The 25,978-nt window shown below is 47.9% G+C and overlaps 1 protein-coding gene across 2 annotated transcripts in view; it reads left to right on the forward strand.

Annotated features, from left to right (window-relative positions):
- Positions 1–455: 455 nt before the first annotated feature.
- SGSM2 (small G protein signaling modulator 2) overlaps positions 456–25,978 on the forward strand; it is a 75,140-nt gene continuing 49,617 nt past the window's right edge. Inside the window, exons 1-2 of one of the 2 annotated variants that reach the window (XM_044004616.1) lie at positions 456–746; positions 4,225–4,300. In XM_044004616.1, coding sequence (XP_043860551.1) covers positions 690–746; positions 4,225–4,300 — 133 coding nt within the window. In that variant the 5' untranslated portion in view covers positions 456–689. The remainder of the gene's footprint in view (positions 747–4,224; positions 4,301–25,978) is intronic. The other variant, XM_044004617.1, reaches the window with a different exon arrangement.

Here is a 25,978-nt window from a genome sequence, read left to right on the forward strand (position 1 = left end):
ATGATACTACTGCCCTAGACCCTGCCGCATTGGCGGGGCTCTCGATCTGTGGGGCTCGGCTTGTGGGCGCTCCTCTCTTGTTGCCCTCCAACTAATCTCCCTGCCCAGCGGGAGAAGCCGTTATACTTAGGTTGCATCCACCCTTCGGGGCCGGCTATTTTTCAGTCGGATGAAAGGTCTCCCTTCTCTCCCCAAGCTTCCCACTTCCCGATCCAAGGAGGCACGGCTGCATTCCCTCCCCTTCTCCCACCCGGGGGGGATGGGTGGGAGACCCTTCACGACGCTCCAGGCGAACGCCCTCCGGGCTAGGGGTGCGGGGGTGGGCTGGGGGAGCCAGTTGCCATGGCGGCGGCTGCTGGATGGCTCGCCGCTTCCCGGCCAGCCCTCCCCGCTTCCCCCCGCCCCAGGTAGGCGCTGCCTCCCCCTCCCGCCTCCCCAAGCCCCCCCGGCCGTGGGAAGGGGCCGGGCCAGCCTCTTGACGTCTGTCTGTGCCGGGCTCGGAAGATGGCTGCGGAGCCTAACGGCGGGCAGCGGCTGCGGCGGCGGCTGCAGGGCGCGGGGAGCGCAGCGGCGGGCCGGGGCTCCGCCTTACCCGCGGGCAGCTGAGCCTCGAAGGACCGGACTAGGCGCGGCGGCCAGTGGCAGCAGCCCGGGCTAGCCTTGCGCGGGGCTCCGCTCTTCTGGGCACCATGAGCCGCACCGAGGACGCAGTCAAAGAGAAATTACTGTGGAACGTCAAAAAGGAGGTGAGGTCCGCGCCACGGGCGCCGGGGGTCCCAATGGGTGCACCCCAAGCGCAGCATGGGCGGTAGAGCCTCAGGATGGCCCCTCACTTTAGGGCCCCCTTCTTGCTTTGGAGGGACCCTCTCTGATTTGGGAGACCCTCCCCAGGGTGGGGGGAGTCTCGCCACGCGTCCCCGTGCTTGTTTTCCCCGCGGCCCCTGCAGCTCCCCACCCTATGACGGCAGCAGCCGGGGAGCGGGGCGGGGGGTGGGGGGGAAGGTGGTTGTTCATGTGGAAGAGAGAAGGGGGGGCTACGATTCATTCATTTGAAGCCCCACAGGAGAGGGGAACGGGGGCGGGGTTTCTCTATGGATTCCCTGGGGAGCCGGGACAATTCAGGGCACCCACCCCCAGCTCTGGAGCTCGAGGGTCTTTGAAGTTGGAAGCTAGCTACCCCCCCCAACTTCCCCCTCCCCCTTTGCTCCCGGGACTTGGGACTTTGCTGCAGAAAGGTTTTCGCCACCCAGACTGTTTCTCCCTCCTCCACTTAAGCCAAGCCACGGTCGGTTCTCGCCAGAGAAAAACCCGTGCGAGCTTCTACATTTTCAGTGTGAGGGAACCCCTGCCCTTTTCTGATAGTGACACCCCCTTCCCCAGTTTCCTTATACCTTGCCACTCTGGCTTCTTCTATTCCCTGTTGCTTTCACATGCCCTCTCTTCCCCCCCCCCCCTTTCATCAGAGTGATCCCCTCCCTTAGAAGCATTTTAGCTTCCCTGCTATGTTCTATCCCTTTATACGGTTCATCTTTGAAAACGTCCAATCGGCCCAGAGGTATTTATTATTATATCCAAGGCAACCGAGCCCCTTTCTCCGCATCCTGCACCCGGCTGTCCTTGGGGCCCTCTCTTCCAACCATAAACATCCCCATACCCACACAGCCCAGTGTGAGCTATTTCAGAACAAATGCCCCTAGGGAAAAGGGGGGGGTAGAGTCTATAGGGAAAGGGGGAATACCTTCCTTCAGGGAGGAGGGATGCAGGGCTGTGTGGCAGACCCCAAGCTAAATGGACTCTTAGGCTCTGCAAAGGCTAAGTGGAAGTCTGGCAGCGTCCAGAAGGCTGGTGTGGTGGCCAATTTCTGGACCCAGGGTAAACTGGTCTCGGGGTTCACTGGGAGTAGGGATTCCTCTCCCTCCCTTCTCTCTCCCTCCCCCTTCCTTTCTCTCTCCCTCTCTCCCCCTCCCTTTCTCTCTCTCTCCCTCTCCCCTTTTCCCCTCTTTCTCCCCTCTCCCTGTCTCCCCTGCCTCCCAACTCCCAAACCAAAGGCTGCCTCTCCTTTGTATATCCATTCTCTTACTCCTCTTCCAAGTTAGAGTTGAAGCTACTGAAATTTGAAGGCTGCCTCCTAAGTCAGTCGGCCAGTCAACAAGCATTTATGAAGGGGTTCCTATGTTCTGGGCATTCTGCTGAACTCTATAGATACAGAGAAAGGCAAAGGCAGTCCTTGCTCTGAAATACTGACCATCCGAATTTCCCCTCTTAGTAGGGAGATCCCTGAGTGCACCTGGATGAACATAGCCAGGAAGACATTAAACACGCCAGATCCCCAGGCAGGCTGACTGATGACCAACTGAATCTCACCCATGGGAAATAAATAAAAGCAGCTCAGAAGTAGAAAACAGACTCTGTCCTCAGGGGAGATGGGCCGGATGATGTGGGAAGCAAGGATACACTGATAAAAAAGCAAACTAGGACAAAGAGCCTAGCCTACCCAGGCTATATTTGGACAATGCTGAAACTTGGTGAGGTTTGTCAGGTGAGGGGGAGGCCTAGAGTTTGAAGATGTCTAGCTGGGCCATCATGGGACCGTAGATTTTGAGCTAGAAGTGAACTGAGAGGCCATTTAGGCCAACCCCCTCAACTTTATTGATCAGGAAACTGAGGCCCAGAGAAGTTAATGACTTGCCCAAGGTCACACCTATTTAGTGTCGAGGTTGGTATTTGAATCCAGGTCTTCTTGACTTCCAATTGAGCACCTTTTCTTCTCACTGTTTCCTTAATGGATGAGTTCTTTTTTTTGTTTTGTTTTTGTTTTAAGTGAGGCAATAGGGGTCAAGTGACTTGCCCAGGGTCACACAGCTAGTAAGCGTTAAGTGTCTGAGGCTGGATTTGAACTCAGGTACTCCTGAATCCAGGGCCGGTGCTCTATCCACTGCACCATCTAGCTGCCCAGTGGATGAGTCCTGATCAAAATGAGTGGTTTCTAAACAAGTTTGAGGAGAGATGCCCATAACCTACAAGCCCAGGTGGTCAGCAAATCATCCTGCATGCCCTGGATAAACCTTGAAGTTACTCACATACCCACCTGTAGGCCTTTTAGAAGTAATTGTCTGGGGAAACTTTACCTTGCTGCTCACTAAGTGGAGTCCCACGCTATAAAAGGTCCTCTTACAGACAGGACCAGGCTTTCGTTCATTTGTTTTTGTTTTTCCAGGGCAATGGGGGTTAAGTGACTTGCCCAGGGTCACACAGCTAGTAAGTGTCAAGTGTCTGAGGCCAGATTTGAACTCAGGTCCTTCTGAATCCAGGGCCGGTGTTTTACCCACTGCGCCACCTAGCCATCCCCTGCTTTCATTCATTTGAAATAGTGAGTAGCACCTCCACGCTTCCCTCCCAAAATGAGTGTCACTACCACTAACCTATAATTCATTTATTCCGCCTATAACTCCTTCTCCCCATTAAAATTCAAGCCCTCCCAGAAATTAGTACCAGTTAGCATATAACCTCCTTGAAGTTAGGCACTGTTCTTTTTTTAATCTTTGCACGCCCAGTACCTGGCACTTAATAGACAATTAATAATACTTGTTGACTGATGGGCCATTGACAGCTATTAAACTAAAAACACAATGCCCTAGGACATGAGTATCCCTCCCCAGATCCAGGGGAGCTCTGAGACTGGGAAAGCCAATTGATGGAGGATGATAGGCCACTTGGTACCTCAACTCCACAAAAAGGACTGGTAACCCTCATCTCTGGGCAGGTGCCAAGATACCAGAGGTGGAGAGTTTCTATCTACAAGAAGACTGGGGTTCTCAAGTCTATGGGAAGAGTCTGGGAGGACTCAAGATTGAGCAACCCCTGAGCCTGATGTTTACACATTACCCTGTACTAAGCCATTCTGAGCCTTTCAAGGGACAGACTGTCTGTTCAGGAGACATCCTTCCCCCAAGCCTGAGGACCCCACCTCCAATGCCCTCTGAGGCCCAGACAGTTCCAGACTAAGACCAGCAAGCAGGCATAGATACGTGCACTGGTCATCAGACTCAGCCTGTCTCTTTCACCAACTGCTTCTCGAAGGCTTCGTATCCTGAGGGAGATTTGAACATTTTTACAGGCCTGGCTGTTTGCCCACTGGGATGTCTTGTCAGGGACAAGGATCTGGCCCTCTTTTCCTTGGGGATCTGGCCAAAAAAGAATGACAGGGGATTCGTTTGTTCCTAGGTGAAGCAGATCATGGAGGAAGCTGTCACCAGGAAGTTTGTGCATGAAGACAGCAGCCACATCATTGCTCTTTGTGGTAAGTGACAAAGGCTGGGTATGTGAAAGAACAGACCTTTTTGGGCAAGAGGAATGGCTCATTGCACCCCTAGAACCACACCTGGCACAGAATAGACGCTTAACAAATGCTCATTGATTAGGTGAGCAAGTGACTAATACTGGGGCAAAGGCAAGATTTGAACCCATGACTTGGGAGTGGTAGGCAACCTGGAATTGCTTCCTGGGGCTTCCTTTAGTTATCTTTAAGCTTGTCCTTCAGCAGTGGAGTGACTGCTTGTAGTAGCCCGGTATTACTTTTTTTTTTTTTTTTAGTGAGGCAATTGGGGTTAAGTGACTTGCCCAGGGTCACACAGCTAGTAAGTGTGTTAAGTGTCTGAGGCTGGATTTGAACTCAGGTCCTCCTGACTCCAGGGCCGGTGCTCTATCCACTGCGCCACCTAGCTGCCCCCCCCCATTACTTTTTGTGATGCTGTTTCATTCTTTAATTCATTCCTCCAGCCCCACCGTTTTTAGTCAAACACACACACACACACACACACACACACACACACACACACACATATTATGGGCTAGGATAGAGACTAAAAGCCTTCCAGGATCATTTGGGACAAGTGTGAGGTAAACTCAGAGCCTTCCTGCCTCAAAACTGAAACCACAAAACTGAAAGTTGAGTTCACTTTAACTTTTCTGGAAGTTTTTTCTTCCCAAATCCTGGGAAACAAGAAGCAAGAAGCTAGCAACTGTGTTCTCTTTGGTGGATGGCTGAATGGCCGGGCCCCTTGGGCCTTGGCACTATCTTAGAAAGTAAGTGAGGAGGGCAGCTGGGTGTGCAGTGGACAGAGCACCTGCCTTGGAGTCAGGAGGACCCGAGTTCAAATTCAGCCTCAATCACTAGCTGTGTGACCCTGGGTATGTCTCTTTACCCTGATTGCTTTAACAAAAAGTGATTGAGGACAGGAGAACAGGGGCAGCAATGGTTCAGATATGAATCTGTCTAGGGCAAGAAATAGGCGACTCAGAGGCCATCTAGTCTAACCCTCATTTTACAGGGAAACTGAGGCTCCCCAAGGCAAAGTGACTCCACTGAGTTCACACCAAGCCTAGGTCCCTCTACTCCTAATCCAAGATCTTTCCACTGAAGCGCGCAGCAGCCAGCAGGAGAGGGAGAAGCATTTTTCCCAGATCTTTGGGCTCTTTGAAGCTCATGGTAGGTTTCCCAGACTGTAGCTTCTGCCCCACCTTTGGGGGAGAATGCCTTCCCAGGCCCTTCATACAGTAAGTCACCCAGAGTGGGGCTGATCACAAGGGGGATGTTTGCTGTGGGGAAATGACACCAGCCTAATTCAATTGATGACTCCTTCCATCTTCAGCTGCCGCTGCTTGCATTATGCCTCACATATTGTGTAGTGGGTTTTTGTTTTTGTTTTTTATTTTGGACCAGGCCCGTGATTTCATTGATATAGGGAACCCCCAAGTGAGGAAATTGCCCCAGCACTGCTGGTGAGCCCCCCAATCTACAGTATAGACTCTGCTTGGGCCACTGAGAGGCTCTATGACCTGTGCAGACATGCCCAGCCAGCCAGTATGTGGCAGAGACAGGCCTCAAACCCCAGTCTTTCTGACTCCAAAGCTGCCTGTCTCTTCACAACTGCAACCTTGCCTCACACATAATGTGTGAGTGCATTTCAGATTGAGGAAACAGGGTCCTGGCAAAAAAAGGAAACCCTGATCCAATCCTACCAAGAGCTTCTCTTGCCCCGATTTACCTCACTTGACATTTACTCTCCTACTTCATAGATGTGGAAACTGAGGCCCAGGCTGCCTGAGTGATTTGCCCAAGGTGGTGTTGCAACGTGGGATTTAACTCGATTTCCAGTGGGGGGGGGGGGTTGTGTTGTTTTTTTTTTTTTTCAGAAGTAGAATACAACTTTCTGCAAAGTGTAGGATTTTCCCATTATAGAACAGGGGAATTTTAATCTGAAAATACCCAGGTGGCCCTAGAGGTTGTCACAAGTTCAAGGTTCAACAGCTCCCATTCCTATCTACCAACTACCACTTAGTCTTGGGAGAAAACCCAATATCCACTTTCAACTGTAGCTAACTTCCACTCCTGGGCCTTCCTCTCATTTAGATTTAGCTCCCAGCCCAGTCCCCATTCCCTGCACCTCCATCTTCTACAACCAGGCCTCATGACATATACTTGAGACCCATTTGCAAGGCTTCATTGCCACCCCGCCATCCCTCGCCTTACCCAGAAAACATTTACAGGTCATAGGATTTTAGAGCTGAAAAAGGCCTTACAAAACATGTTAATGAACTCCCTCCTTGAGGCCCTGAGAGGGAAATGAATCACTCAACTTCACAGAGTCAGGATTTGAACCCAGCTCTTTAGATTCCAATGCCACCACATTAGGTTTTCGACACTGCCTGCACATGAACACCCATAGTCATATTGTACCAGCCACAATCACACATCATTCCTGAAAGGGGTATCCATCTCCTGACTCTTCATCTCTGCCTCTGGGAATCCCCACCTTTCTTCAAGGCTTCAGGCCAGGAAACCTTTACAGATTCCTCCCTTGATCCCCCAGTTTGGGGAGCTCTCTCCTTCCTCAAATGATCCTTTATCTGCTTACTTTTTGAGAAGATGGGGGTGAGAGCATGGTGGAAGGGATAGAGAGCTGGTCTCAGAGTTGGGAAGAATTGGATTCATATTCTGCCTCTGATTCATATTGGTTGTGTGATCCTGGCTAAGTCACTGACCCACCCCCCCCCCACCTCCAGGTAACTGTCTATGCCTTTAAACTGCAGAGAATGTGCTGAGCTACATTAGAGGGACTCTCCTCACCTCCATCCAGTCACATGTGGATTCAGAATACTTACCCTCTTATATGTTGGTGCCTCCCTCCCCAACAGAAAGTATGTTCCTCTAGGGCAAAGGCTTGTATTCTTTGTAGGTAGCATAGCAGTTAGAATTCTGAATCTAGAATCTAGAAGACTTGAGTTCAAATCCTGTCTCAGATACTTCCCTAGCTATGTGACCCTGGGCAAGTCATTTCATCTCTCTCTGCCTTAATTGTTTATCTGCAAAATAAGTAGAGCCTTATCTCCCATGGTTGTTGTGAGGATCAAATGAGATAACACATATGAAGTACTTTGCAGACTTTAAAAAGCTCTCATAGGGGCGGCTAGGTGGCGCAGTGGATAAAGCACCGGCCCTGGATTCAGGAGTACCTGAGTTCAAATCCGGCCTCAGACATTTGACACTTACTAGCTGTGTGACCCTGGGCAAGTCACTTAACCCCCATTGCCCTGCAAAAAAAAAAAAAAAAAAAAAAAAAAAAAAAGCTCTCATAAATGATAAATTATCACCACCACCATCATCATTATAATAAATGCTTGCTGGATTGGATCACACTCTTAAGGGAAAGGTTATTTCACCATATCCTATACCACCCAGGTTAAGGGCAGTAACTGTCCTGAGCTGTCATGGATTGGTGTAGTATAGAGGATCACATCACACATCAGAGGACCTGGTGTGACTTCAGGAAAGTAAGTCACAACCGTTCTAGGCCTCACTTCCCTCAACTGTAAAGATGAAGAGGTTGAACTGGAAGTTCTCTGAAGACCCTTCTGGGTCGAGCTCAGTAATCCTATGTGACCTCTCGAAATTGCTCATAGTCCTGTGTCGACCATGCCTAGTTCTTGCCCCTCATGGAAATGGGAATGGGCAGGCAAGGGATGGTCAAAGGGAGGAGGGCATACTTGTGTTCCTGGAGGGGGCAGGATTGTTGGATCGAGGCCGGCCAGCAGAGCAGGAGGAGAAAAGAGGTGAGGGTTTTACAGTCAGGCCAAGCTCCCTTCCCACTTCCCCCCATCCCCATTGCATTTCTGAGCCATCCACTGAGACTCCCCAGAGTAAGTCTGGTTATTGCTAACAGTCACGAATGTAGACCACAGCGAGCGAGCAAGGAAAGTGTGTTTTCAGCCTCCCCTTGTAGTGATAACAATGTTGCTATTGTTCTATTTGTCTCACATTTGTCTTGGCTTTGGGGTACATTTGAAGAGCATTTTTTTCCTCCCTACCCCCAGAAGGGCAGGGCATGCTCTTCATTATAGAGAAAAGGTAACAGAGGGCCAGGAAGCATGGGACTTACCCAGGGTCACTGGGGGAATCATGAAGAAGCAACATCTTCTGACTTGCTCCTTCCACTAAATCTAGCAGCTTCACTCATAGAATTTAATTGGTTTCCCTTTTCCCAAGCCAAGCATGGGAAATCTGGGACAAAGACTCCAGTCTCCTGGTTCTTGGGTCCAGAATGGAGACAAGAAGTACTAGACTGCCTAGGGCAACTGGGGAGTGGCTCTGATCCGAGCACCCATGGAGGATTATTAAGGATCATGGTAACAGGAGGTAATCCATACCCGTTACTCTGCCAAGCAAAACTTCGAGATCAGAGATAAAGGGAGTGAAAGGAGAAATCTGCCTGAGTCCAAATCTATTGTCCTATCCACTAGGGTCTGCTTGCCAATTGCCAAGAGGCAATGCAGCCGCATCTTTTCAGTGTGACTCTTGTCTCGATGTGAACCTTCCATCAATCCTCCATAGGGTTCCGCCCAGTATGCTGGGGGCCTTCCTGCCACCCTACCTCTCCAAAGCAGCTACTAATCCAGGATCAAAGACATGACCCTCCCGTGTACTCCCGTGCACAAGTAGACAAGTAGTACTGTGAGGGGAGGGACAGTCTACTGCCTCTCTCTTCTCTCAGAGTTCCTGTCATCCTGAACTGCTCCCCTGGCTTAGTCATGTCATCCCCTCCCAATCCTCCCTTATCTGTGCCCTGGAGAAGCCCCATCCTAGTTAACAAGCTGCTCTTCACATGAGACCTGTACTTTTCTCTCAGATGTTACTTTGTATGCATCTTGTATTTAATTTTCTATGAACACATTGTTTCCCCCAAGAGAATGTAAGCTCTTTGAGGGCAGGGACTATTTTTTTGTGTCTTTGTATTCCCAGTGCCTAGTGCAGTGCCTGGCATATATTAAGTGCACAAGAATGGTCGGATTGGATCCATTTGGGGAGGCATGGATAGACAGCTGTTGTTTAGATAAAGAGCTGGGGATGTCAGTGGACTGCAAGCTCACTATGAGTCAGCAGTGCAATATGGCAGCCAGAAACACCAGTGTGACCCTGGGCTCCTAATAGAGGGGCAGAGCTTCCCAGAGAAGGGAGGTGATGGTCCAGGCTGCACACCTCTGGAGTGGTGTTTGGTTTGGGTCACTGAGTTCAGTTCAGGAAGTACATTGATAGACTCAGGAATGAATGGATGAGGCAACCGAGATGGCGAATGTCCTTGAATGTGTATTATATTAAGATCCATTGAAGGAACTGGAGAACGGAAGACCCAGGGGGAAGATAAATGTTGTCTCCAAGTTTGGGAAGAGCTATCATGTGGAGAAGTGATTACACTCCAGGAAGAATGGGTAGAAATTGCAAAGTGATCAATTTAAGCTTGTGGCAGGAAAAACTTCCTATGCAGTAGGGCTTTCCAAAAGGGGAACAGGTCACCTTGAGAGGTGGTATGTCCACCCCACCCTTGGAGGTCTTTAAGCAGAGACCAGATGACTACTTGGTGGGTATATTGGCATGGGCACACCTCTGAAATTAAGTACCCCTGAGGGACCCTCCCAGATCTCCTCTACTGTGATTCTTCAGGGTCCTAGGGCTGTTCTTTGTGGGTTACTAATCCATGATGGCTCCCACCCAATGAAAGAGTAGCTGTTACCACCATTCTGCTAATGATGGATTCCATGATGGAGATGATGATCACCACCTGAGGACCAGGCTGCCTAGTTGTGAGAAGGGAGTGGGTGTGGAGTCAGGAAGAAATCCTGTCTCAGATACTTAATAGTTTTATGGGCCTGGGCAAGTCACCCAACTGAGAGTGGTTAAATCTGCACAGTGGAGGCAGGGGACAAAATGACGGATCCTTGGAGTAGACCCATGACCCATTTTTATGGCACTCTCTACACTATTCCTCTGGACTTTTTCTTGTTTGTAGCACATGGTCTGCTCATTTTCCCCATGCATCTTTCTGTGGCCCTTTAGGTGATTCTAGGGGGCTAAATCACTTAAAAACAATGGCTAGGGGGCAGCTAGGTGGCACAGTGGATAAAGCACTGGCCCTGGATTCAGGAGGACCTGAATTCAAAGCCGGCCTCAGACACTTAACACTTACTAGCTGTGTGACCCTGGGCAAGTCACTTAACCCCCATTGTCTCTCAAAAACAAAACAAAACAAACAAACAAAAAAATGGCTAAAATTAATCAAGGCTTAGCAGTGGGGTTCTTGGGACCAGCCAAAGCCAGCTGCATTTCAGAAGCGAAGGCCAGTCAGAGCAGAGCCAGGGAATCCGTGTGCGTTTGGGAAGCTGCTATACTGTGGGTGTGTTTGTTCTTGTTGCTCCGGAACCTGTCTGTCCAGTTGGAGAAGCTGGCCAGGTTCCTGTTCATAGACAATTTGTTTGAAGAAGGAGGCTTTGTTTGCCATCAAGAGGGGGTGGGGCTGTGTAGGAAGAAGTGTGTGTGTGTATATATGTGTCTGTGTGTATGTGTATGTATGGGTGTGTGCTGTTCACCTTCCCAACTTGCACAACTGACGGGGACTTCCTACCTCACTATCCCCAAGCTACATGCAAGCCCATCTCCCTACTTGCCTTTTAGGAATTAGTTCCATAAGACAAGGGTTCCAGGGGGCAGCTAGGTGGCATAAAGCACTAGCCCTAGATTCAGGAAGACCTGATTCAAATCTGGCCTCAGACACTTGACACTAGCTGTGTGACCCTGGGCAAGTCACATAACCCTCATTGTCCCACCAAAAAAAAAACAAGAAGAAGAAGAAGAAAAGAAGATGATAGGGGCAGCTAGGTGGCTCAGTGGATGGAGCGCCAGCCCTGGATTCAGGAAGACCTGAGTTCGGATCCGGCCTCAGACTGGCTGTATGACCCTGGGCAAGTCACTTGACTCCCATTGCCCTGCAAAAAAAAAAAAAGATGATCAGGGTTCTGGGAGCAAATTATCATGAGTTCCACCTTTATTTAAAATCCTATTGTTTACAAACATGCATATCAATATTATCATCAATTATAATATCAATAATATAACCAACAAGCATTTATTAAGTGCTTGCTGTGTGCCAAGCACTAAAGATGACAAGGCTGGCAACTCTGCCTAGCATGGGACTCCAAAAATCAATGAGGCATCAATTATATTCCTGGGGATGACAAAAGCTTCCCAGGAAATTGTCCTGCCCTCTCCCCGGTGCTCAGGAAGCACCTTTACCCCTTAACTGAAAGGACTTGGATTTGCTATTCTTTTTATCTTGCTAAAACTTAACCTTCAGTGAGTGGAATGGGAGAGGAGACTGAGAAACCTGCAGAGAGGGGCCCCAGACACTTGATGACACCCAGCCCTCAGGCTCCAGAAATCCTTCTCTCCAGAATGCCCCCCTTGATGCAGAGGAAAGTATGCTGGGTTCAGGGATGAAAAACCCGGATTCAAATCCAGACTTTGCTACTAGGCCACAGGAGTGGGAGGTGGGGGTCCTCGCAGGCTCCAAGGAGTAACAGCCCCAGGATCTCATGATTCAGGCTCCCTGTTGCTAAGCAGCTATCATTAACAGGGAAGGTCTTCAGTGAGCAGCTCTGGGGAATGGGAAGAAGGTGCTAAGAAAGGAATGGAGATGCTAGCAGGTGGGAAGGTTTGCATCCCACCTTGGGCAATTGTGCTGAGAAGCCAGAATCATTGCCTCACATTTGAAGACTTGGGCTCCTGGCTGTTTTTAGTCTTTCTCTCTTTTCTGTACAAGGATTCCTTCTCAGGTTGGACTTTCCTCCTTCCCTGCCACCCCTCCCTCTGCTTTTCTCCCTGCCCTGTTCAATGAATCATTCATTTTCAGGGTATCTCATGAATCTCACTCCTCAAAATCCCCAAATGCCAGAGCTGAAAGCATCCACACCTGGTCCCATCCACGCCTGAGAAACAAGCCCCACTACAATATCCCCTCCACGTGGCCATCTGACCTCTGCTCGAAGACCTGTGGAGGCAGGGAACCCTCTGCCAATCAAGGCAGCCCATGCTACTTAACGATGGCTCTAATGGCCTGAAAGCTTTTCCTGACCTTGAGCCAAAACCTGCATCTTTGCAACTTCCACCCTCTGGCATCCTGAAAGGCCAAGTCTAAGTCTTCCTTTCCTATCAAAGCCTTAACAATACGGGGAGAGAGCTATCATTCTCCACCCCTCCTCTTCTTCAAGCTAATCATCTCTAGTTCACTCAACGATCCTTTATCAGATTGAGATGTTCAAGATGGGATGGAGGCTGCCAAAAGCTATTCTTATCCTGACTCCAAACCAAGCACGCTGTTCTTTTTTTTTGCAGGGCAATTAGGGTTAAGTGACTTGCCCAGGGTCACACAGCTAGTAAGTGTCAAGTGTCTGAGGCCGGATTTGAACTCAGGTACTCCTGAATCCAGGGCTGGTGCTCTATCCACTGCGCCACCTAGCTGCCCCTAGACCACAGATTTGGTTTTTTTTTAGTGAGGCAATTGTGGTTAAGTGACTTGCCCAGGGTCACACAGCTAGTAAGTGTCAAGTGTCTGAGGCCGGATTTGAACTCATAGGTACTCCTGAATCCAGGGCTGGTGCTCTATCCACTGTGCCACCTAGCTGCCCCTATTTTTTTTTAAAGCACGCTGTTCTTAAAGGACTTATTCTCAGGCCCCATGACCCTTATATAGCAGGGCTCACTTTGGTAACCTCAAAGCACCCTAGAAGGCAGGGCCAGTGAAGCTAGAAGGCTCCTTTCCTGGCCATTCCCAAACAGCTCACTGGCATCTAGAGCATGGGTTCTGGCCTCTCTTTAAAAATTCTGGTCTAGGGACAGCTAAGTGGTGCAGTGGATAGAGTACTGGCCCTGGATTCAGGAGGACCTGAGTTTAAATCCGGCCTCAGACACTTGCCACTTACTAGCTATGTGACCCTGGGCAAGTCACTTAACTACAATTGCCTCACCAAAAAACAAAACAAAACAAAAATTCTGGTCTAGGGGTTTTAGGGACTTCTCTGCTTCCTTTTCTTCCTGAGAAGTCGGAACTCTGTGGGTGCTGGGAGGTTGATTTTGAAGATGGAGTTGAGCAAGGCACACAGAGGTGATGAGTGGGATCTGGGTTTTGTTGAAAGAGGTCACCTGAGGGCAGCTAGGTGGCGCAGTGGATAGAGCACCGGCCCTGGAGTCAGGAGTATCTGAGTTCAAATCCGGCCTCAGACACTTAACACTTACTAGCTGTGTGACCCTGGACAAGTCACTTAACCCCAATCGCCTAACTAAAAAAAGAAAAGAAAAGAAAAGAAAGAGGCCACCTGAAAAATCACTTCCAAAGGAATACTGGGCACCTTGTTTAAGCTGGAGCAGTGATGGGATGACTCCTGCTTCCCCTTGAGACTTTTGCATGAATTTTCAGTTCAATTTATTAAAGGCCTTTGATGTACCCACCACTGTGCAGGATACAGTAGGAGAGCCCTTGCCCTGAAGGAGTTTTCACTTCTGTTGGCAAGTGAGGAATCTAAATTCTTCCAGCTCCAGGTCATGAGTGGAATTGGTCCACACTAGGGAAATGGGCCTAAACATGAGGTCCTTCCTAGAGAGTTGCACATACCTGAATCCCTGGCTCAATGTCCCTGAGCAGGCTTGGCTCATGGAGTTGTTCCTGTACCCTAGACCCTTTTGCTAGTTGTCAATTCTCTCTCCTGCCCCCATGCTATCTTATTCCCATAAGCATCTCCTCATTTCCTCTCCTCTTTTCCACACATGTTCACAAAGACCAGGCATGCTGTCACTAGCTGTTTATTTATAAAGAAAGTCGTCATTTACAGGAATATGTCTATGGGACTACAGAGAAGGGGTGTTTCCAAGGGAATCTCCTCAGATCAAAGCAGGCAGAGGCATACAAAGCAGAAAGAGGGCTAGATTTGAAGTCTAAGGACAGGGTTCAACTTCTTACTCCATCACTTGCCAGGCGAACTTCTCTTCCCCTCTCGGCCTCTGTTTCTTCCTCTATAAAATAAGGAGGGTTAGACTTGATCAAGGATACTTAGGGTTCATGAACTTATTTTTAAAATATTTGGATAATTATATTTCAATATAATTGTTTTCCTTTGTAATCCTATTTATTTTATTTTATGCATTTAAATATATTATTTTGAGAAGGAGTTGGGGTCCTTGACACACACACAGACACAAAATCGGAACTCTAAGTCCCTGATAGCTCTAAATCTATATTGAGCCTATGAAGAGAATTCTTCCTTTTCATACAATCAAACAGCCCAATCGTAGGCTCCTAGACCTAGAGTAGGAAAGGACATCTGAGACCATATAATCCAACCCCCTTTTTTCTTTCTTTCTTTTATTTTTTTGCAGGGCAATGAGGGTTAAGTGACTTGCCCAGGGTCACACAGCTAGTAAGTGTCAAGTGTCTGAGGCTGGCTTTGAACTCGGGTTCTCCTGAATCCAGGGCCGGTGCTTTATCCACTGTGCCACCTAGCTGCCCCCCAACCCCTGTGTTTTACAGATGAGCAAACTGAGGCCTAAGAAATGACTTGCCCAGGGGGCAGCTAGGTGGCGTAGTGCATAGAGCACCAGCCCTGGATTCAGGAGGACCTGAGTTCAAATCCAGCCTCAGACACTTAACACTTATTAGCTGTGTGACCCTGGGCAAGTCACTTAGCCCCAATTGCCTCACCAAAAAAAAAAAAAAAAAGTGACTTGCCCAAGGTCTCAGAAGTAGTAAATGTCAGTGTGAGATTTTAACCCAGATTTTCTGATTCTAGAACCAGCGCTCTTTCCACTATACCACAGGATGCTGACAGTCTTCAGACCCCCTCATTGTATGACATCAGTACTATTAGCTCTGCCAATCATTTGCACTTTGTCCCCCAACACCTAGGAAAATATTTCTCTCTCAGTAGGTTTTTAATAATGGCTGTTCAATGAATGCATAAATGGATGGATGGATGGATGGATGGATGGATGAGTTAAGGAGAGATTAGGGAATTTCAACAGAGTACCCCATTTCCCTGGCTGCCCAGAAGCCAGCACCCTGGACAGCTCCCAGTCATCCGTGGCAGCTGGAGAGAAGCAAGCCAGCCTGGCAGTACCCCCCCCCCACCGTTAGCCTTTCTGGGGGCGGGCTGCTGGAGACACGATTACCTTGTCATGCAGGAAGCTTCAGACATAAATGCGTGGGAGAAAGGGGGAGGGAGAATGATGCCGCTGTTGACCTTCATCTTCCATCAGGCTTCATAAAAGCTGGACAAAGATTTCTGATCCCCCCCTGAGAGTTCCAGGCTCCCTTTCAGTTCCTTGGGGACATCCTCCTCACCGGCCACAATTTCAACCTTTTCTATCCCCAGACAGGTCATACTGCGCTTCTACTGGCCTGGTGGCCAACATGCTGGCAGTAGGAGGAAGGTCAACTCATTGGTCAGGGTGGGTGGAATTAGGCACCACGCACAGGCAGTGAATGAGTGAATCTGGCCTATGCTTCCTTCTTGAGGGGCTGAAGCTCTGGACAGGACAGGACAGTCTGTGGCCAGTGGAAGAAGTGGGGTTGGGTGACAGTGCTTTGTGGGTTCTCAATTCATAATGACAAACACCTTTGACAACAGACGAAGCTCTGCCCTCCAAAAAGAGGTTAAACCAGGGCAGCTAGGTGGCACAGTGGATAGAGCACTGGCCCTGGATTCAGGAGGACCTGAGTTCAAATCCGGCCTCAGACCCTTGACACTTACTAGCTGTGTGACCCTGGGCAAGTCACTTAACCCCAATTGCCTCACCAAAAGAAAGAAAGAAAGAAAGAAAGAAAGAAAGAAAGAAAGAAAGAAAGAAAGAAAGAAAGAAAGAAGGAGGTTAAACCTTCCAAGAAACCTTGACCCTCTCACTTAATGGGAAAAAAGGGGGCTGAGTTCTTGAGCTAAGCTTCTCCATTATGGAGAAAAGCTGTTTATCAGGTACTAGATGGCCAGATTCTAAGAAACAGTAGAAGTAACCAAGTATACTTTCTTAACACACACTTCCCCTAAGCTTTGGCTCTTTGGCATCATGGCCTGATGCATAGAGAGAGATTCTTAAGGGTTGACCTTTTACTTTATTTTTGTGGGGCAGTGAGGGTTAAGGGACTTGGCTAGGGTCACACAACTAGTAAGTGTCAAGTGTCTGAGGTCAGATTTGAACTCAGGTCCTCCTGATTCCAGGGCTGGTGCTTTATCTACTGCACCACCTAGCTGCCCCCGAGGCCTTTTACTTTTTAATTAGAGCAAAAGTCTTGAATGGAAGATGTGTAATGAAAGCATGATATATCTATCTTATATGTGTGTATGTGTTTGTATATATATATATATATATATATATATTATATGGCGGGAGAGAGAGACAGAGAGGAAAGGAGGGGAGAGAGAGACAGAGGGGGGGAGGAGAGGAGAGAGTGATGAGAAGCAACATGGCATAGTGAGGTGACATAAAGAAGATTTGGGTTCAGATTCTGCCTCCAATTAATATTAGATGTGTGACCATGGACAAGTCACTACTTAACTTCTCAATACCCTAGATAATTCTCTGTGTCTGATTTTATTGCTACATCTGTGTTGGAAGAGAGAGGTCTTATATCATGAGTTCCCAATACCAATGACATCACAAGTTTAGACAAGGAAAACCAATTGGAAAGCAAAAAGGCGTCTCAGTGTACCTACCATAGCCTGTATGTTGCTGCTTTTATCTGATGTCTGGCGAGTCATCCCCCCTCACTGAGTCACAGATTCCTCATGTGGAAATGGAGGGGATTAGCTGAGTTGACTGCCATGACACCTTACACCTCTAAATCTAGGATCCTTTGATCCCATCATGACAGCGACCTCCCACACAACTCCCATTACCGCTCGGTGCCTTTGCCTGCCTAATAGCTGGCCTTTCTTTCAAGCCTCTTTTGAATTCTCCCATTTCTCTTTTTCCTTTTCTAAGAAAACAATTATATTGATAGCTTTTGCTTACAAAATCACTTTCATTTCAGAATATATTCCTTCCATTATCCAGAGAGCTATCCTTTGTAACAAAGAATAAAGATGAATGAAAGGAAAAAATCCAATTGAGGAGATCTCACCAGTTGATTAATAAATATCTATTTAATTAAACCACAGAATGTTAGCATTGGAAAGGACTTCAGGGTCCACTAGAGCAACCTATGGTTCAACAAGAATCTTCTCTACTACAAGTGGCTATCCAGCCTCTCCAGAGAGGGTAGAGCCTACTGCTACCTCCCCTTAAAGTCCATCCCATTCTTTGAGAAGTCTAATGGTTAGGAACAACAACCCTAACTCTGGCCCTTGGCAACTTCTCTGCATTACCCTTGGATCTGCCATGTTTTATATTGTCCCTTTGGGGCAGGGGGCTACCAAAAATCCTGTCTGACTGGCTTGCTAAGTATGCTAATTCTTTGGATTCATTCTTCTGCGTATGGACCGTAGAAGCCTATCTTTTCCTGGAAGGGGATCCCAAAGGTTTTCCAGGGGGATGCCACCCCGTCTCATCTTATAGATGAGGTCCTCAGGTAAAGGTCACAGAGGTGAAGTCCAAGGTCACCCAGATAATAAGTGGCAGTGCTGGGATTAAAATCCAAGGCCCAACGGTCTTGCCCTTCTGTCACATTGCCTCCTAGTAAATTTTTGAGTGATTTTTCTTAACTTAATGTTGGAACCATATACAGAATCATAAAATGTTAGAGCAGGGGCACAGACCTTCCGATCCAACTGTCACAGTTTATAGATTAGGAAATTCAGATCCAGAGAGAGGAAGCAACTTGTTATACAGTAAAGGAGCAAAAGAGTCAGGAATGGGGGCAGCTAGGTGGCACAGTGGATCGAGCACCAGCCCTGGATTCAGGAAGACCTGAGTTCAAATCCGATCTCAGACACTTGACACTTACTAGCTGTATGACCCTGGGCAAGTCACTTAGCCCTCATTGCCCTGCAAAAAATAAAAAATAAAAAAGAGCCAGGAATAAACCTATCTCCTGTGTCCAGTGTCCTTTCTCACTGTCCCACATCAATGTTCCATACTTAACTCTTTATTTTATTTTTGTTTGTGTACAATAGTAATCTTGTCTGTTTGTCCATCCTCTCTGTCTGTTCAGCCCCATTAATATTTAGGGTATGTAAGCTCTCAAGAAGCAGGGACCTATCTGTGTCACTGGTTCAGTGGAAATAGTAATGCCTCTGGAATCAGAGGACCCCAGTTCTCTGATGCTCACTCCCTACGTTACCTTGGATAAGTCATTTCACACCTCCCCCAAGTCGGTTTCCTCATCTATTAAAATATGATAACAATAACAATAAATGATAACTTTTGGACTAATAAAAAGGAGGCTGTAAGATCCCTTTTAACTATAAATTTATGATCTAATAACCCACTGTTAAGACCATGAAGGAAGGGGAGTAGAAGTTACAAAAGGGACAGACCAAGAGGAAATGAGCTAAAGCTATATCCTAACCAGGAGAGTCCATCCAGGTGGCATAGTGTTTAGATTTGAACTTTTTTTTTTTGGCAGGGCAATGAAGGTTCAGTGACTTGCCCAGGGTTGCACAGCTAGTAAGTGTCAAGTGTCTGAGGCTGGATTTGAACTCAGGTCCTCCTGAATCCAGGGCCAGTGCTTTATCCACTGTGCCACCTAGCTTCCCCTGAGTGTTTAGAACACTGGAAGTAGAGTCAGGAAAACCCAGGTTCAAATCCTAAATCTGGTACTTACTAGCTATATGACTGTGAGCCAGTCCCTTCCCATCTCTGAGACTCAGTTCCCTCATCTGCAAAATGGGATGAAAGTACCTATAGTGATAACTTCTCAGGGTTAGGAGGCTCAAATGAGATATTGTGTATCAAATCCTTTTTATCATAAACATGTCCATTGGTCTCGATGGTGGTGAGTGAAAGAAATTGGAGCCTTGAGGCCAGGGACCATTTCATTTTTGTCTTTGTCCCTCTAGAGCCTGGAATATAGCATTGACTGTATTGAGTCTGTGTGAGATGAGTGACCTGTACAGATCAGATCTAAGGACTGCCTAGTCAAGAGAGGGTGATGTTTAAAATGAAAATAAATGTCACAATTTAGGGTGAGATGCTGGAGCCTACAAACCTGTTGTGTGTTTTTTAATATTCTGATAATTGTATTTTTATAGATAGGTTTCCTTTGCAATCCTATTTATTTTATTTTAGGTAGTTAAAAACAGGGTTCTAAGAAGGGGTCCGTAGGCTTCCCCAGATACTGAAAGAGGAGACCAAGACACACAAAAATGTGAAGATTTTTTATGCTCTAGATCCTTTCCATTGCTAACCTGGTGAGGCTAGACTATTTGCATTCCTGTGTGTAAGTCACTGCTGTCTCTGAGCCTCAGTTTACACAGCCTTAAAATTAAAGGGTTGTACAAGATGAATAGCAAGTCCCTTTTTAGTGTCACCCATGTGACCTTAGGCAAGTCCCCACTGCCAGCTCTATACCCTAAGATCAGCCCCTGGAAATATGTGAGAACAGGTGTCCTCCATCTATTTCTTGCCTTAGTTACAGCCAGTCAGGGTTCTGTAACTAGGTCTGGCACGTCTAAGTGCCCCATTGCCCACCTATCTTTAGTGGCCCTCTGCCTGGGCCATGGCCTGGGCTGGAGCTGCTTTTGTCCAAGCCAGAAGAAAGAAATATTGAGGAAGAGTTTGGGGAGGAAGAAGGCAAGCATGAGCAAATAAAGTCTGCAGCAGCCTGTGCAGCGTGGGGGGTTTGGGACCTGCATTCTGAGAACTTAAGGAAATTGATCCCCCAGGGAGACATCAGTTGCTCACGCTCCAGAAATCTGTTCTCATGGTGCCCACGCAGACCTGGCCAAAGAATAAGTAAAAAAAATCAATTTACCAAACAATCTCTGTGAAACGTTGAGCTCTACGCTTCCATGGCCTGGAGTGATCATCTTAGCACACTTGTGAGCTTTCTCATTTCCTGCCCTGCCCCCAGCTCCCTTGGAGGGGGATAAAGGCCTGTTGATATATAGATCTAGACAAGGAAACGTGACTGACTACAGACCCTGCACCGTGTCCCTGAGAAATGCTGTGCATCTGGGGGTGGGGGCAAGGGTGGGGATGGGAGTGGGGGAGGAGAAAGAGAAAAGGAAATAAATTGGGTATCATGGATTTCATTTCCCCCATCCCAGTTCCATCAATTTGGAGAGGAATTGCTCTCCTGTCTCTAGCTTAGTCTAGGTAGGAACATTGTTTTCTGGCTTCTGAGATGAGCCAGCAGGGATGAATTCCCCCAAAAGCTGGAGCAGAAAGCCAGTTTCCCTGCTGTGAGCTGGGGGAGCACACACCTCAGTTACCATAGAGATGCTCATTCCAAGTGGAGGCAGCCCTGCTCTCTGCTCCCAACACAGAAATAACCAGCCAGAGAACAGAGGAGGGCAGTGGGAGGGAGGGAGGCAAGGAGGGAGAGAGGGAGACCCTCCCTGCTTTGTTCTATCCTTGGCCACATCAAGGGTAAGACCCTTAGCTCTTCCTTTCCAGCTCTCACTCTAGCTAACAGGGTGGAGGTATCTACACTCTCCCGGGAGTGGAATCCAAGGCCCTGGCTGGGGTCACCAGAGGTCAGTCCTTCCCTCTTCCAGCTAAGAAAGGCAGACAGGGTCTTGCCTGAGTGATCCCCAGAAGTTTACCCCGAGCTCCCTTAATCTTAGCCTTCTAACAGTTTTTCATCCTAATGGTCCAAAGCAAATTCCTGGTATGGTGACAGAGTCATAGACTCGGCAAAGCTCTGCCAATTCACGAGAAAGAAAGACATCACCCTGGTGATGTCATTGGTCCTCTTCAAAAAGGAAGGATGGGGGCAGCTAGGTGGTGCAGTGGATAAAGCACCTGCCCTGGATTCAGGAGTACCTGGGTTCAAATCCGGCCTCAGACACTTGACACTTACGAGCTGTATGACTCTGGGCAAGTCACTTAACACCCATTGCCCTAAAAAAAAAAAGGAAGGATGAACCATCACCACAACAACATAGGACCTAGGTTCAAATCCCATTTCTGAAGCATTTACTGCCTGTGAGACGTTGGGCAAGTCATTTAAACCCTCTATGCCTCAGCTTCCTCATTTGTAAAACAAGAGGGGCTAGCCTCCAAAGTCCCTTCTAACTCTAGCTCTTTGATCCTGTCATTTTTTTCTTTCCTAATGAGTCTCTCTTTGGCAATTCAGATTGAGAGGGATATTCCAGGGATCTTGCCTGTGAGGTGGAACTCAGTCTTCTCTCTCCTGCTTCAGCGTGATGCCCTGGAGTGTTCTGCTACTGGGTGGGTGTTAGAAGAGTCCAGGTTGACCCTAACGGGGATCCCAGGCCCCCCACTGCTAACCTCTGCTCGGCTGGAGCAGTATGCCTGATACAGTGCCATGCTCTTGGTTCTGGTAGGGAGTTAGAACCAGGAGTCCTGGCTGCCTCATTGGATCACTGATTGGAGGGTCTCTGCCCCCATGCCTGAGGAGTGCTGGATGCAGTGGCAGGTGGAGCTGTCCCTGTGTACTGGGCAGCATCCTCTGCCCCTTCCCACCCCCCAGCAAGCTAGTGTGGGAGAGCCATATGTCTGGCACTGGCTGGCCCACCGAAAGTCTCCATGGCAACTGCAGCCCAGCTCCCCCAGGGGGTTCAGGTGGGAGGGGGAAGATGCCTGTAGGTAGCAAATGGTGGGCTTGTGGCATAGGCAGCAGGCACGGGGGCAGGAGCCTGGCAAAGGAGGGCAATGCACCTGTTCTCACCCACTCCCTACTAGTCCAGAACTTGGGCCCTGGCTGCCATCTGGATATCATGAAAAGAGGCCAAGCTCTCTGTGCCTCATTCCTCAGTTTTCCTAGGCTGGGATACCCCAAGATGGGTCCCTCATGTGCCAAAGTAAGATTGGGGTACCCTGGTTATACCCCAAGCCCCAATCTCTTTTTGACAGTCTTATTTGTATTGATATCCTGTGTAACCACTTGGTTTACAAATATATCCCCTCCACTCTCCTCACCAGTGCTCCTTATAACCAGATTAACAAAGAAGAAAAACTATTCAGCAAAACCAACCAAAACATCACCCTTATTGGATAGTATATGCAACATTCCACACCCACGGTATCCCACCTCTCCAAAAAGGGGAGGGAGGCCTGTACCCAAGTTTCTGTTCCAGGGCAGGGGCCATGATGGGAGAGGAGTCCACAGTGCTGCCTTGGGACTGCTAAGAAATATCTCGAGGGCTTGGAACATCTGAATTCAGGAGCCTGGAATCTGGTCTTCAAGGGGAGACTCTAGGGATTGAGAAGGGCCATCTGTGTGTCATGATTTCCTGAGCCCCAAGTTATACTGTCTTCCCAGCTCAACTTAGCCTTCTTCCTAGATCTGGGGGTGGGTGGTAATGGGGCTCCCATCCCTCACCTTGCTGACTTGTCTCCTGAGATCAGGCTGGACGATGGCTTATGCCGGAGAACTGAGTCAGGGCTACCTCAGTTGATGTAGGCTGCTATGGACCTGGCAAGAGCAGGGCTTAGCACCAGTCTGAGTCAGAAGAGGCAGATACAGGGTGAGGTCACTCCATGTGAGATGGAATACAGAGTATCCAAGTCATTAGAGTTAGAGTTGGAAGGAACTTTGTTGGCCATTGAGTCAAACACATTTATTTCAAGGATTAGGAAACTGAGGCACAGAGAGGTTTAAGTGACTCACCCAGGGTCACACAGCAACTGAATGTCTGAGGAAGGTTAGAAGTGATTTCTTCACAAGTTTTGAGCCTGTCCTTCTACTCTAGGGCAGATTAGAGGACAGCAAGTTTAGAAACATTCCTAGAAATTAGGATTATTGGCATGTAAATGGAAGCCACCCAGTTCTGTTGGCCCACACAGCCTATGATCCAGAATTAGGGCCCATTTGACCAGGAATCTGGTTTTCTGTGGACCATCAGTGACTAATTAAGGCAGGCAGTGAGATGCCAGAGCCAGGCAGATCCCAAGAAGATGAAAACTTCCCGTTTAACGAAGGATGCTTCTCCAGCTAGGCAGTCACAACCCCAGTGGCTCCTCCTGCCTCTGATGGTTAGCCAGCAGCCCAGTGCATGTGTGCTGGAGGAGGTGCTGGATGCAGAAGGACAGCAGGGTAGGGTCTGTCCTTTAGGACCTTAGAATGGACCTGGGGAGACAGGACAAGGACATGAAAGGCTGCAAAGAATACAAGGTAATGGGCAGCTAGGTGGTTCAGTGGATAGAGCACCAGCCCTGGAGTCAGGAAGACCTGAGTTCAAAATCCGACCTCAGACACTTAACACTAGCTGTGTGACCCTAGGCAAGTCACTTAACCCCAATCGCCTCACCAAAAAACAAAAACAAAAAAAACAACCTTTAGAGAGATACCTTTCCAATATTCTGGTTCTCTCCCTATGGTCACCCACAGTATTGCAATAAAACTTGGGAAACTGAAAAAACAAAACAAAACAAAGAATACAAGGTAACATGAGAGGCAGCCTCAGAGTTGGGGAGACCTGGATTCAAGTTGAACCTGACACATACCGACTGTATGACCTTTGGTCAATCACTTAACCTCTTAGTGTCCCAATCAGCTGCTGACTGTAAGTTGAAGAGCAGGGGACGTTCTGCATAGGTCGAGGGTGCTTTATCATGAAGAGTGGTCTATACCAAAGACATCATAGATCTGCCCCCCCAACCCCTGTAAAAAAAGTCCAAAGGAATGGCAGGGGGCAGGGATTAATCATTTACAAAGCACCCACTCTGTGCCAGGCCTTGAGCTAAGGGATTTACAAATATTTTATTTGATCCTCACAACAACCCTGCAAGGTAGGTTCTGTTATGATCCCCATTTTACATTTGAGGAAACTGAGGCAAACAGAATTTAAGTGACTTGCCCAGGGTCACATAGCTTATACATGTGTCAGGCTGGATTTGAACTCAGATTTTCCTGACTCCAGGCCCAGCACTTTATTCACTGTGCCACCAGCAGCCTCTAAGGTAATGGGCACCGAAATTCAATCTCAGCTTTGCTGCTTAACTGCATGCATGACCTTGGGCAGACAATCAAGTATTTAAGCAAGTCTACTTATGTCAAGGGCAGCTAGGTGGCACAGTGGATAGAGCACTAGCCCTGGAGTCAGAGGACCAGAGTTCAAATCTGACCTCAGACACTTAATAGCTGTGTGACCCTGGGCAAGTCACTTAACTCCAATTGCCTTAGACATCCAGGGTCATCATCTCCAGTCATCCTGATATATGTATCTTGCCCCTGGACTCAGATGGCTCTGGAGGAGAGAATGAGGTTGGTGACCTTGAATAGCTCTCCCTCATTTAAATCCAATTCAGTGCAAGTCATGACATCATCCTGAGAATGAAGGACAGACAACAAGAGATTACAAGTTTATACCCATGATGAATCACTCTAGAACGCAGAAGGTATCTTGTCCTCTCTCTGGTATACTGGTAATGTTTAACAAGCAGCTCTCCAGAAAGAAAAATATATGACAATTTAAAGTTTTATGATTATTTTTATTAACATTTTCTCCATTGCTTTCTTAAGTCTAAAGATATAATCAATACAACAACAAATCAAGCCCTAGGAAGGAAAAGAAAAAACACAAATAAGATAAAAAGCAAAAGATAAAAGTAAATTTAAAAATCAGCCAAGTGGAATGCTGCTATTATAAGAAAATAAGCTTGATACAACAGGAATAATCTAGCAAAATGTGTCCAGAACATCCAATAAAGATTAAAACAGACAACTTTAAAAAAAATCAGCCAAGCGGCAAACTGAAGGTGGGCAACCCTTGAGAGTTGACAGAGCTCTTGGTCCAATCAGACCAAAGTGAAGGGGTTACAGAGGGAAATAGTGGAAAATAAAATGAGGGGATGCCAAGCTAAGATGTTTGGAGTTTGTCTCTTAGGCATTAGAGAGCCATTGAGGTTTGGAGCAGGGACATGATTAATCTGGCAGTATTGTCTGGAATGGATTATAAAGGAAAGAGACTGGAGGTAGAGAAGCAAGTACAGAGACAGAGACAGAGACAGAGACAGTGGGCTGTAACTGGGTGATGCTCTCCATTGCATCAGTCTAACCCCCTTGACCCCCTCTAATGACCAGTAATGGTATTGACTCTAATTAGGCAATTAATGCACACTTTCCCCCAAATGACTTGAGCAGGTGCCTTGTCATCACTGTCAGCTCATCCCAGCTCTGATGTAACCAAGAAAGGGGAGGGGAAGGAAGGTAGCCTACCAGACACCACATGTGGTGGGACCGATGCCCCATCCCAGGACCTGCTGCAAGGGGCCCAGGAGGAACAGAAACACTCATGTGCAGAGGCTCAGATCATGGCATCCCCTTTCATGGCCCCAGAGACTCCAGGAGGCTCCACGCTAGGGAAGCACCCAGGGGTTTTTATTCTCTAAACCTTGATTTCTCCATCTGTGAAATGGGGTTTATGTTGCTGGCAGTATCCACCTTCGAGTGTTGGAGACAGTATGGTATATCCTAAGACTTAGATCTGGGAAGGGACTCCAAGACCATCTAGTTCAACTTTTATGGTTCTATAGCTGGTT

Source organism: Dromiciops gliroides, chromosome 4 (assembly GCF_019393635.1).
Source record: "Dromiciops gliroides isolate mDroGli1 chromosome 4, mDroGli1.pri, whole genome shotgun sequence".
NCBI classification, from domain to species: domain Eukaryota; kingdom Metazoa; phylum Chordata; class Mammalia; order Microbiotheria; family Microbiotheriidae; genus Dromiciops; species Dromiciops gliroides.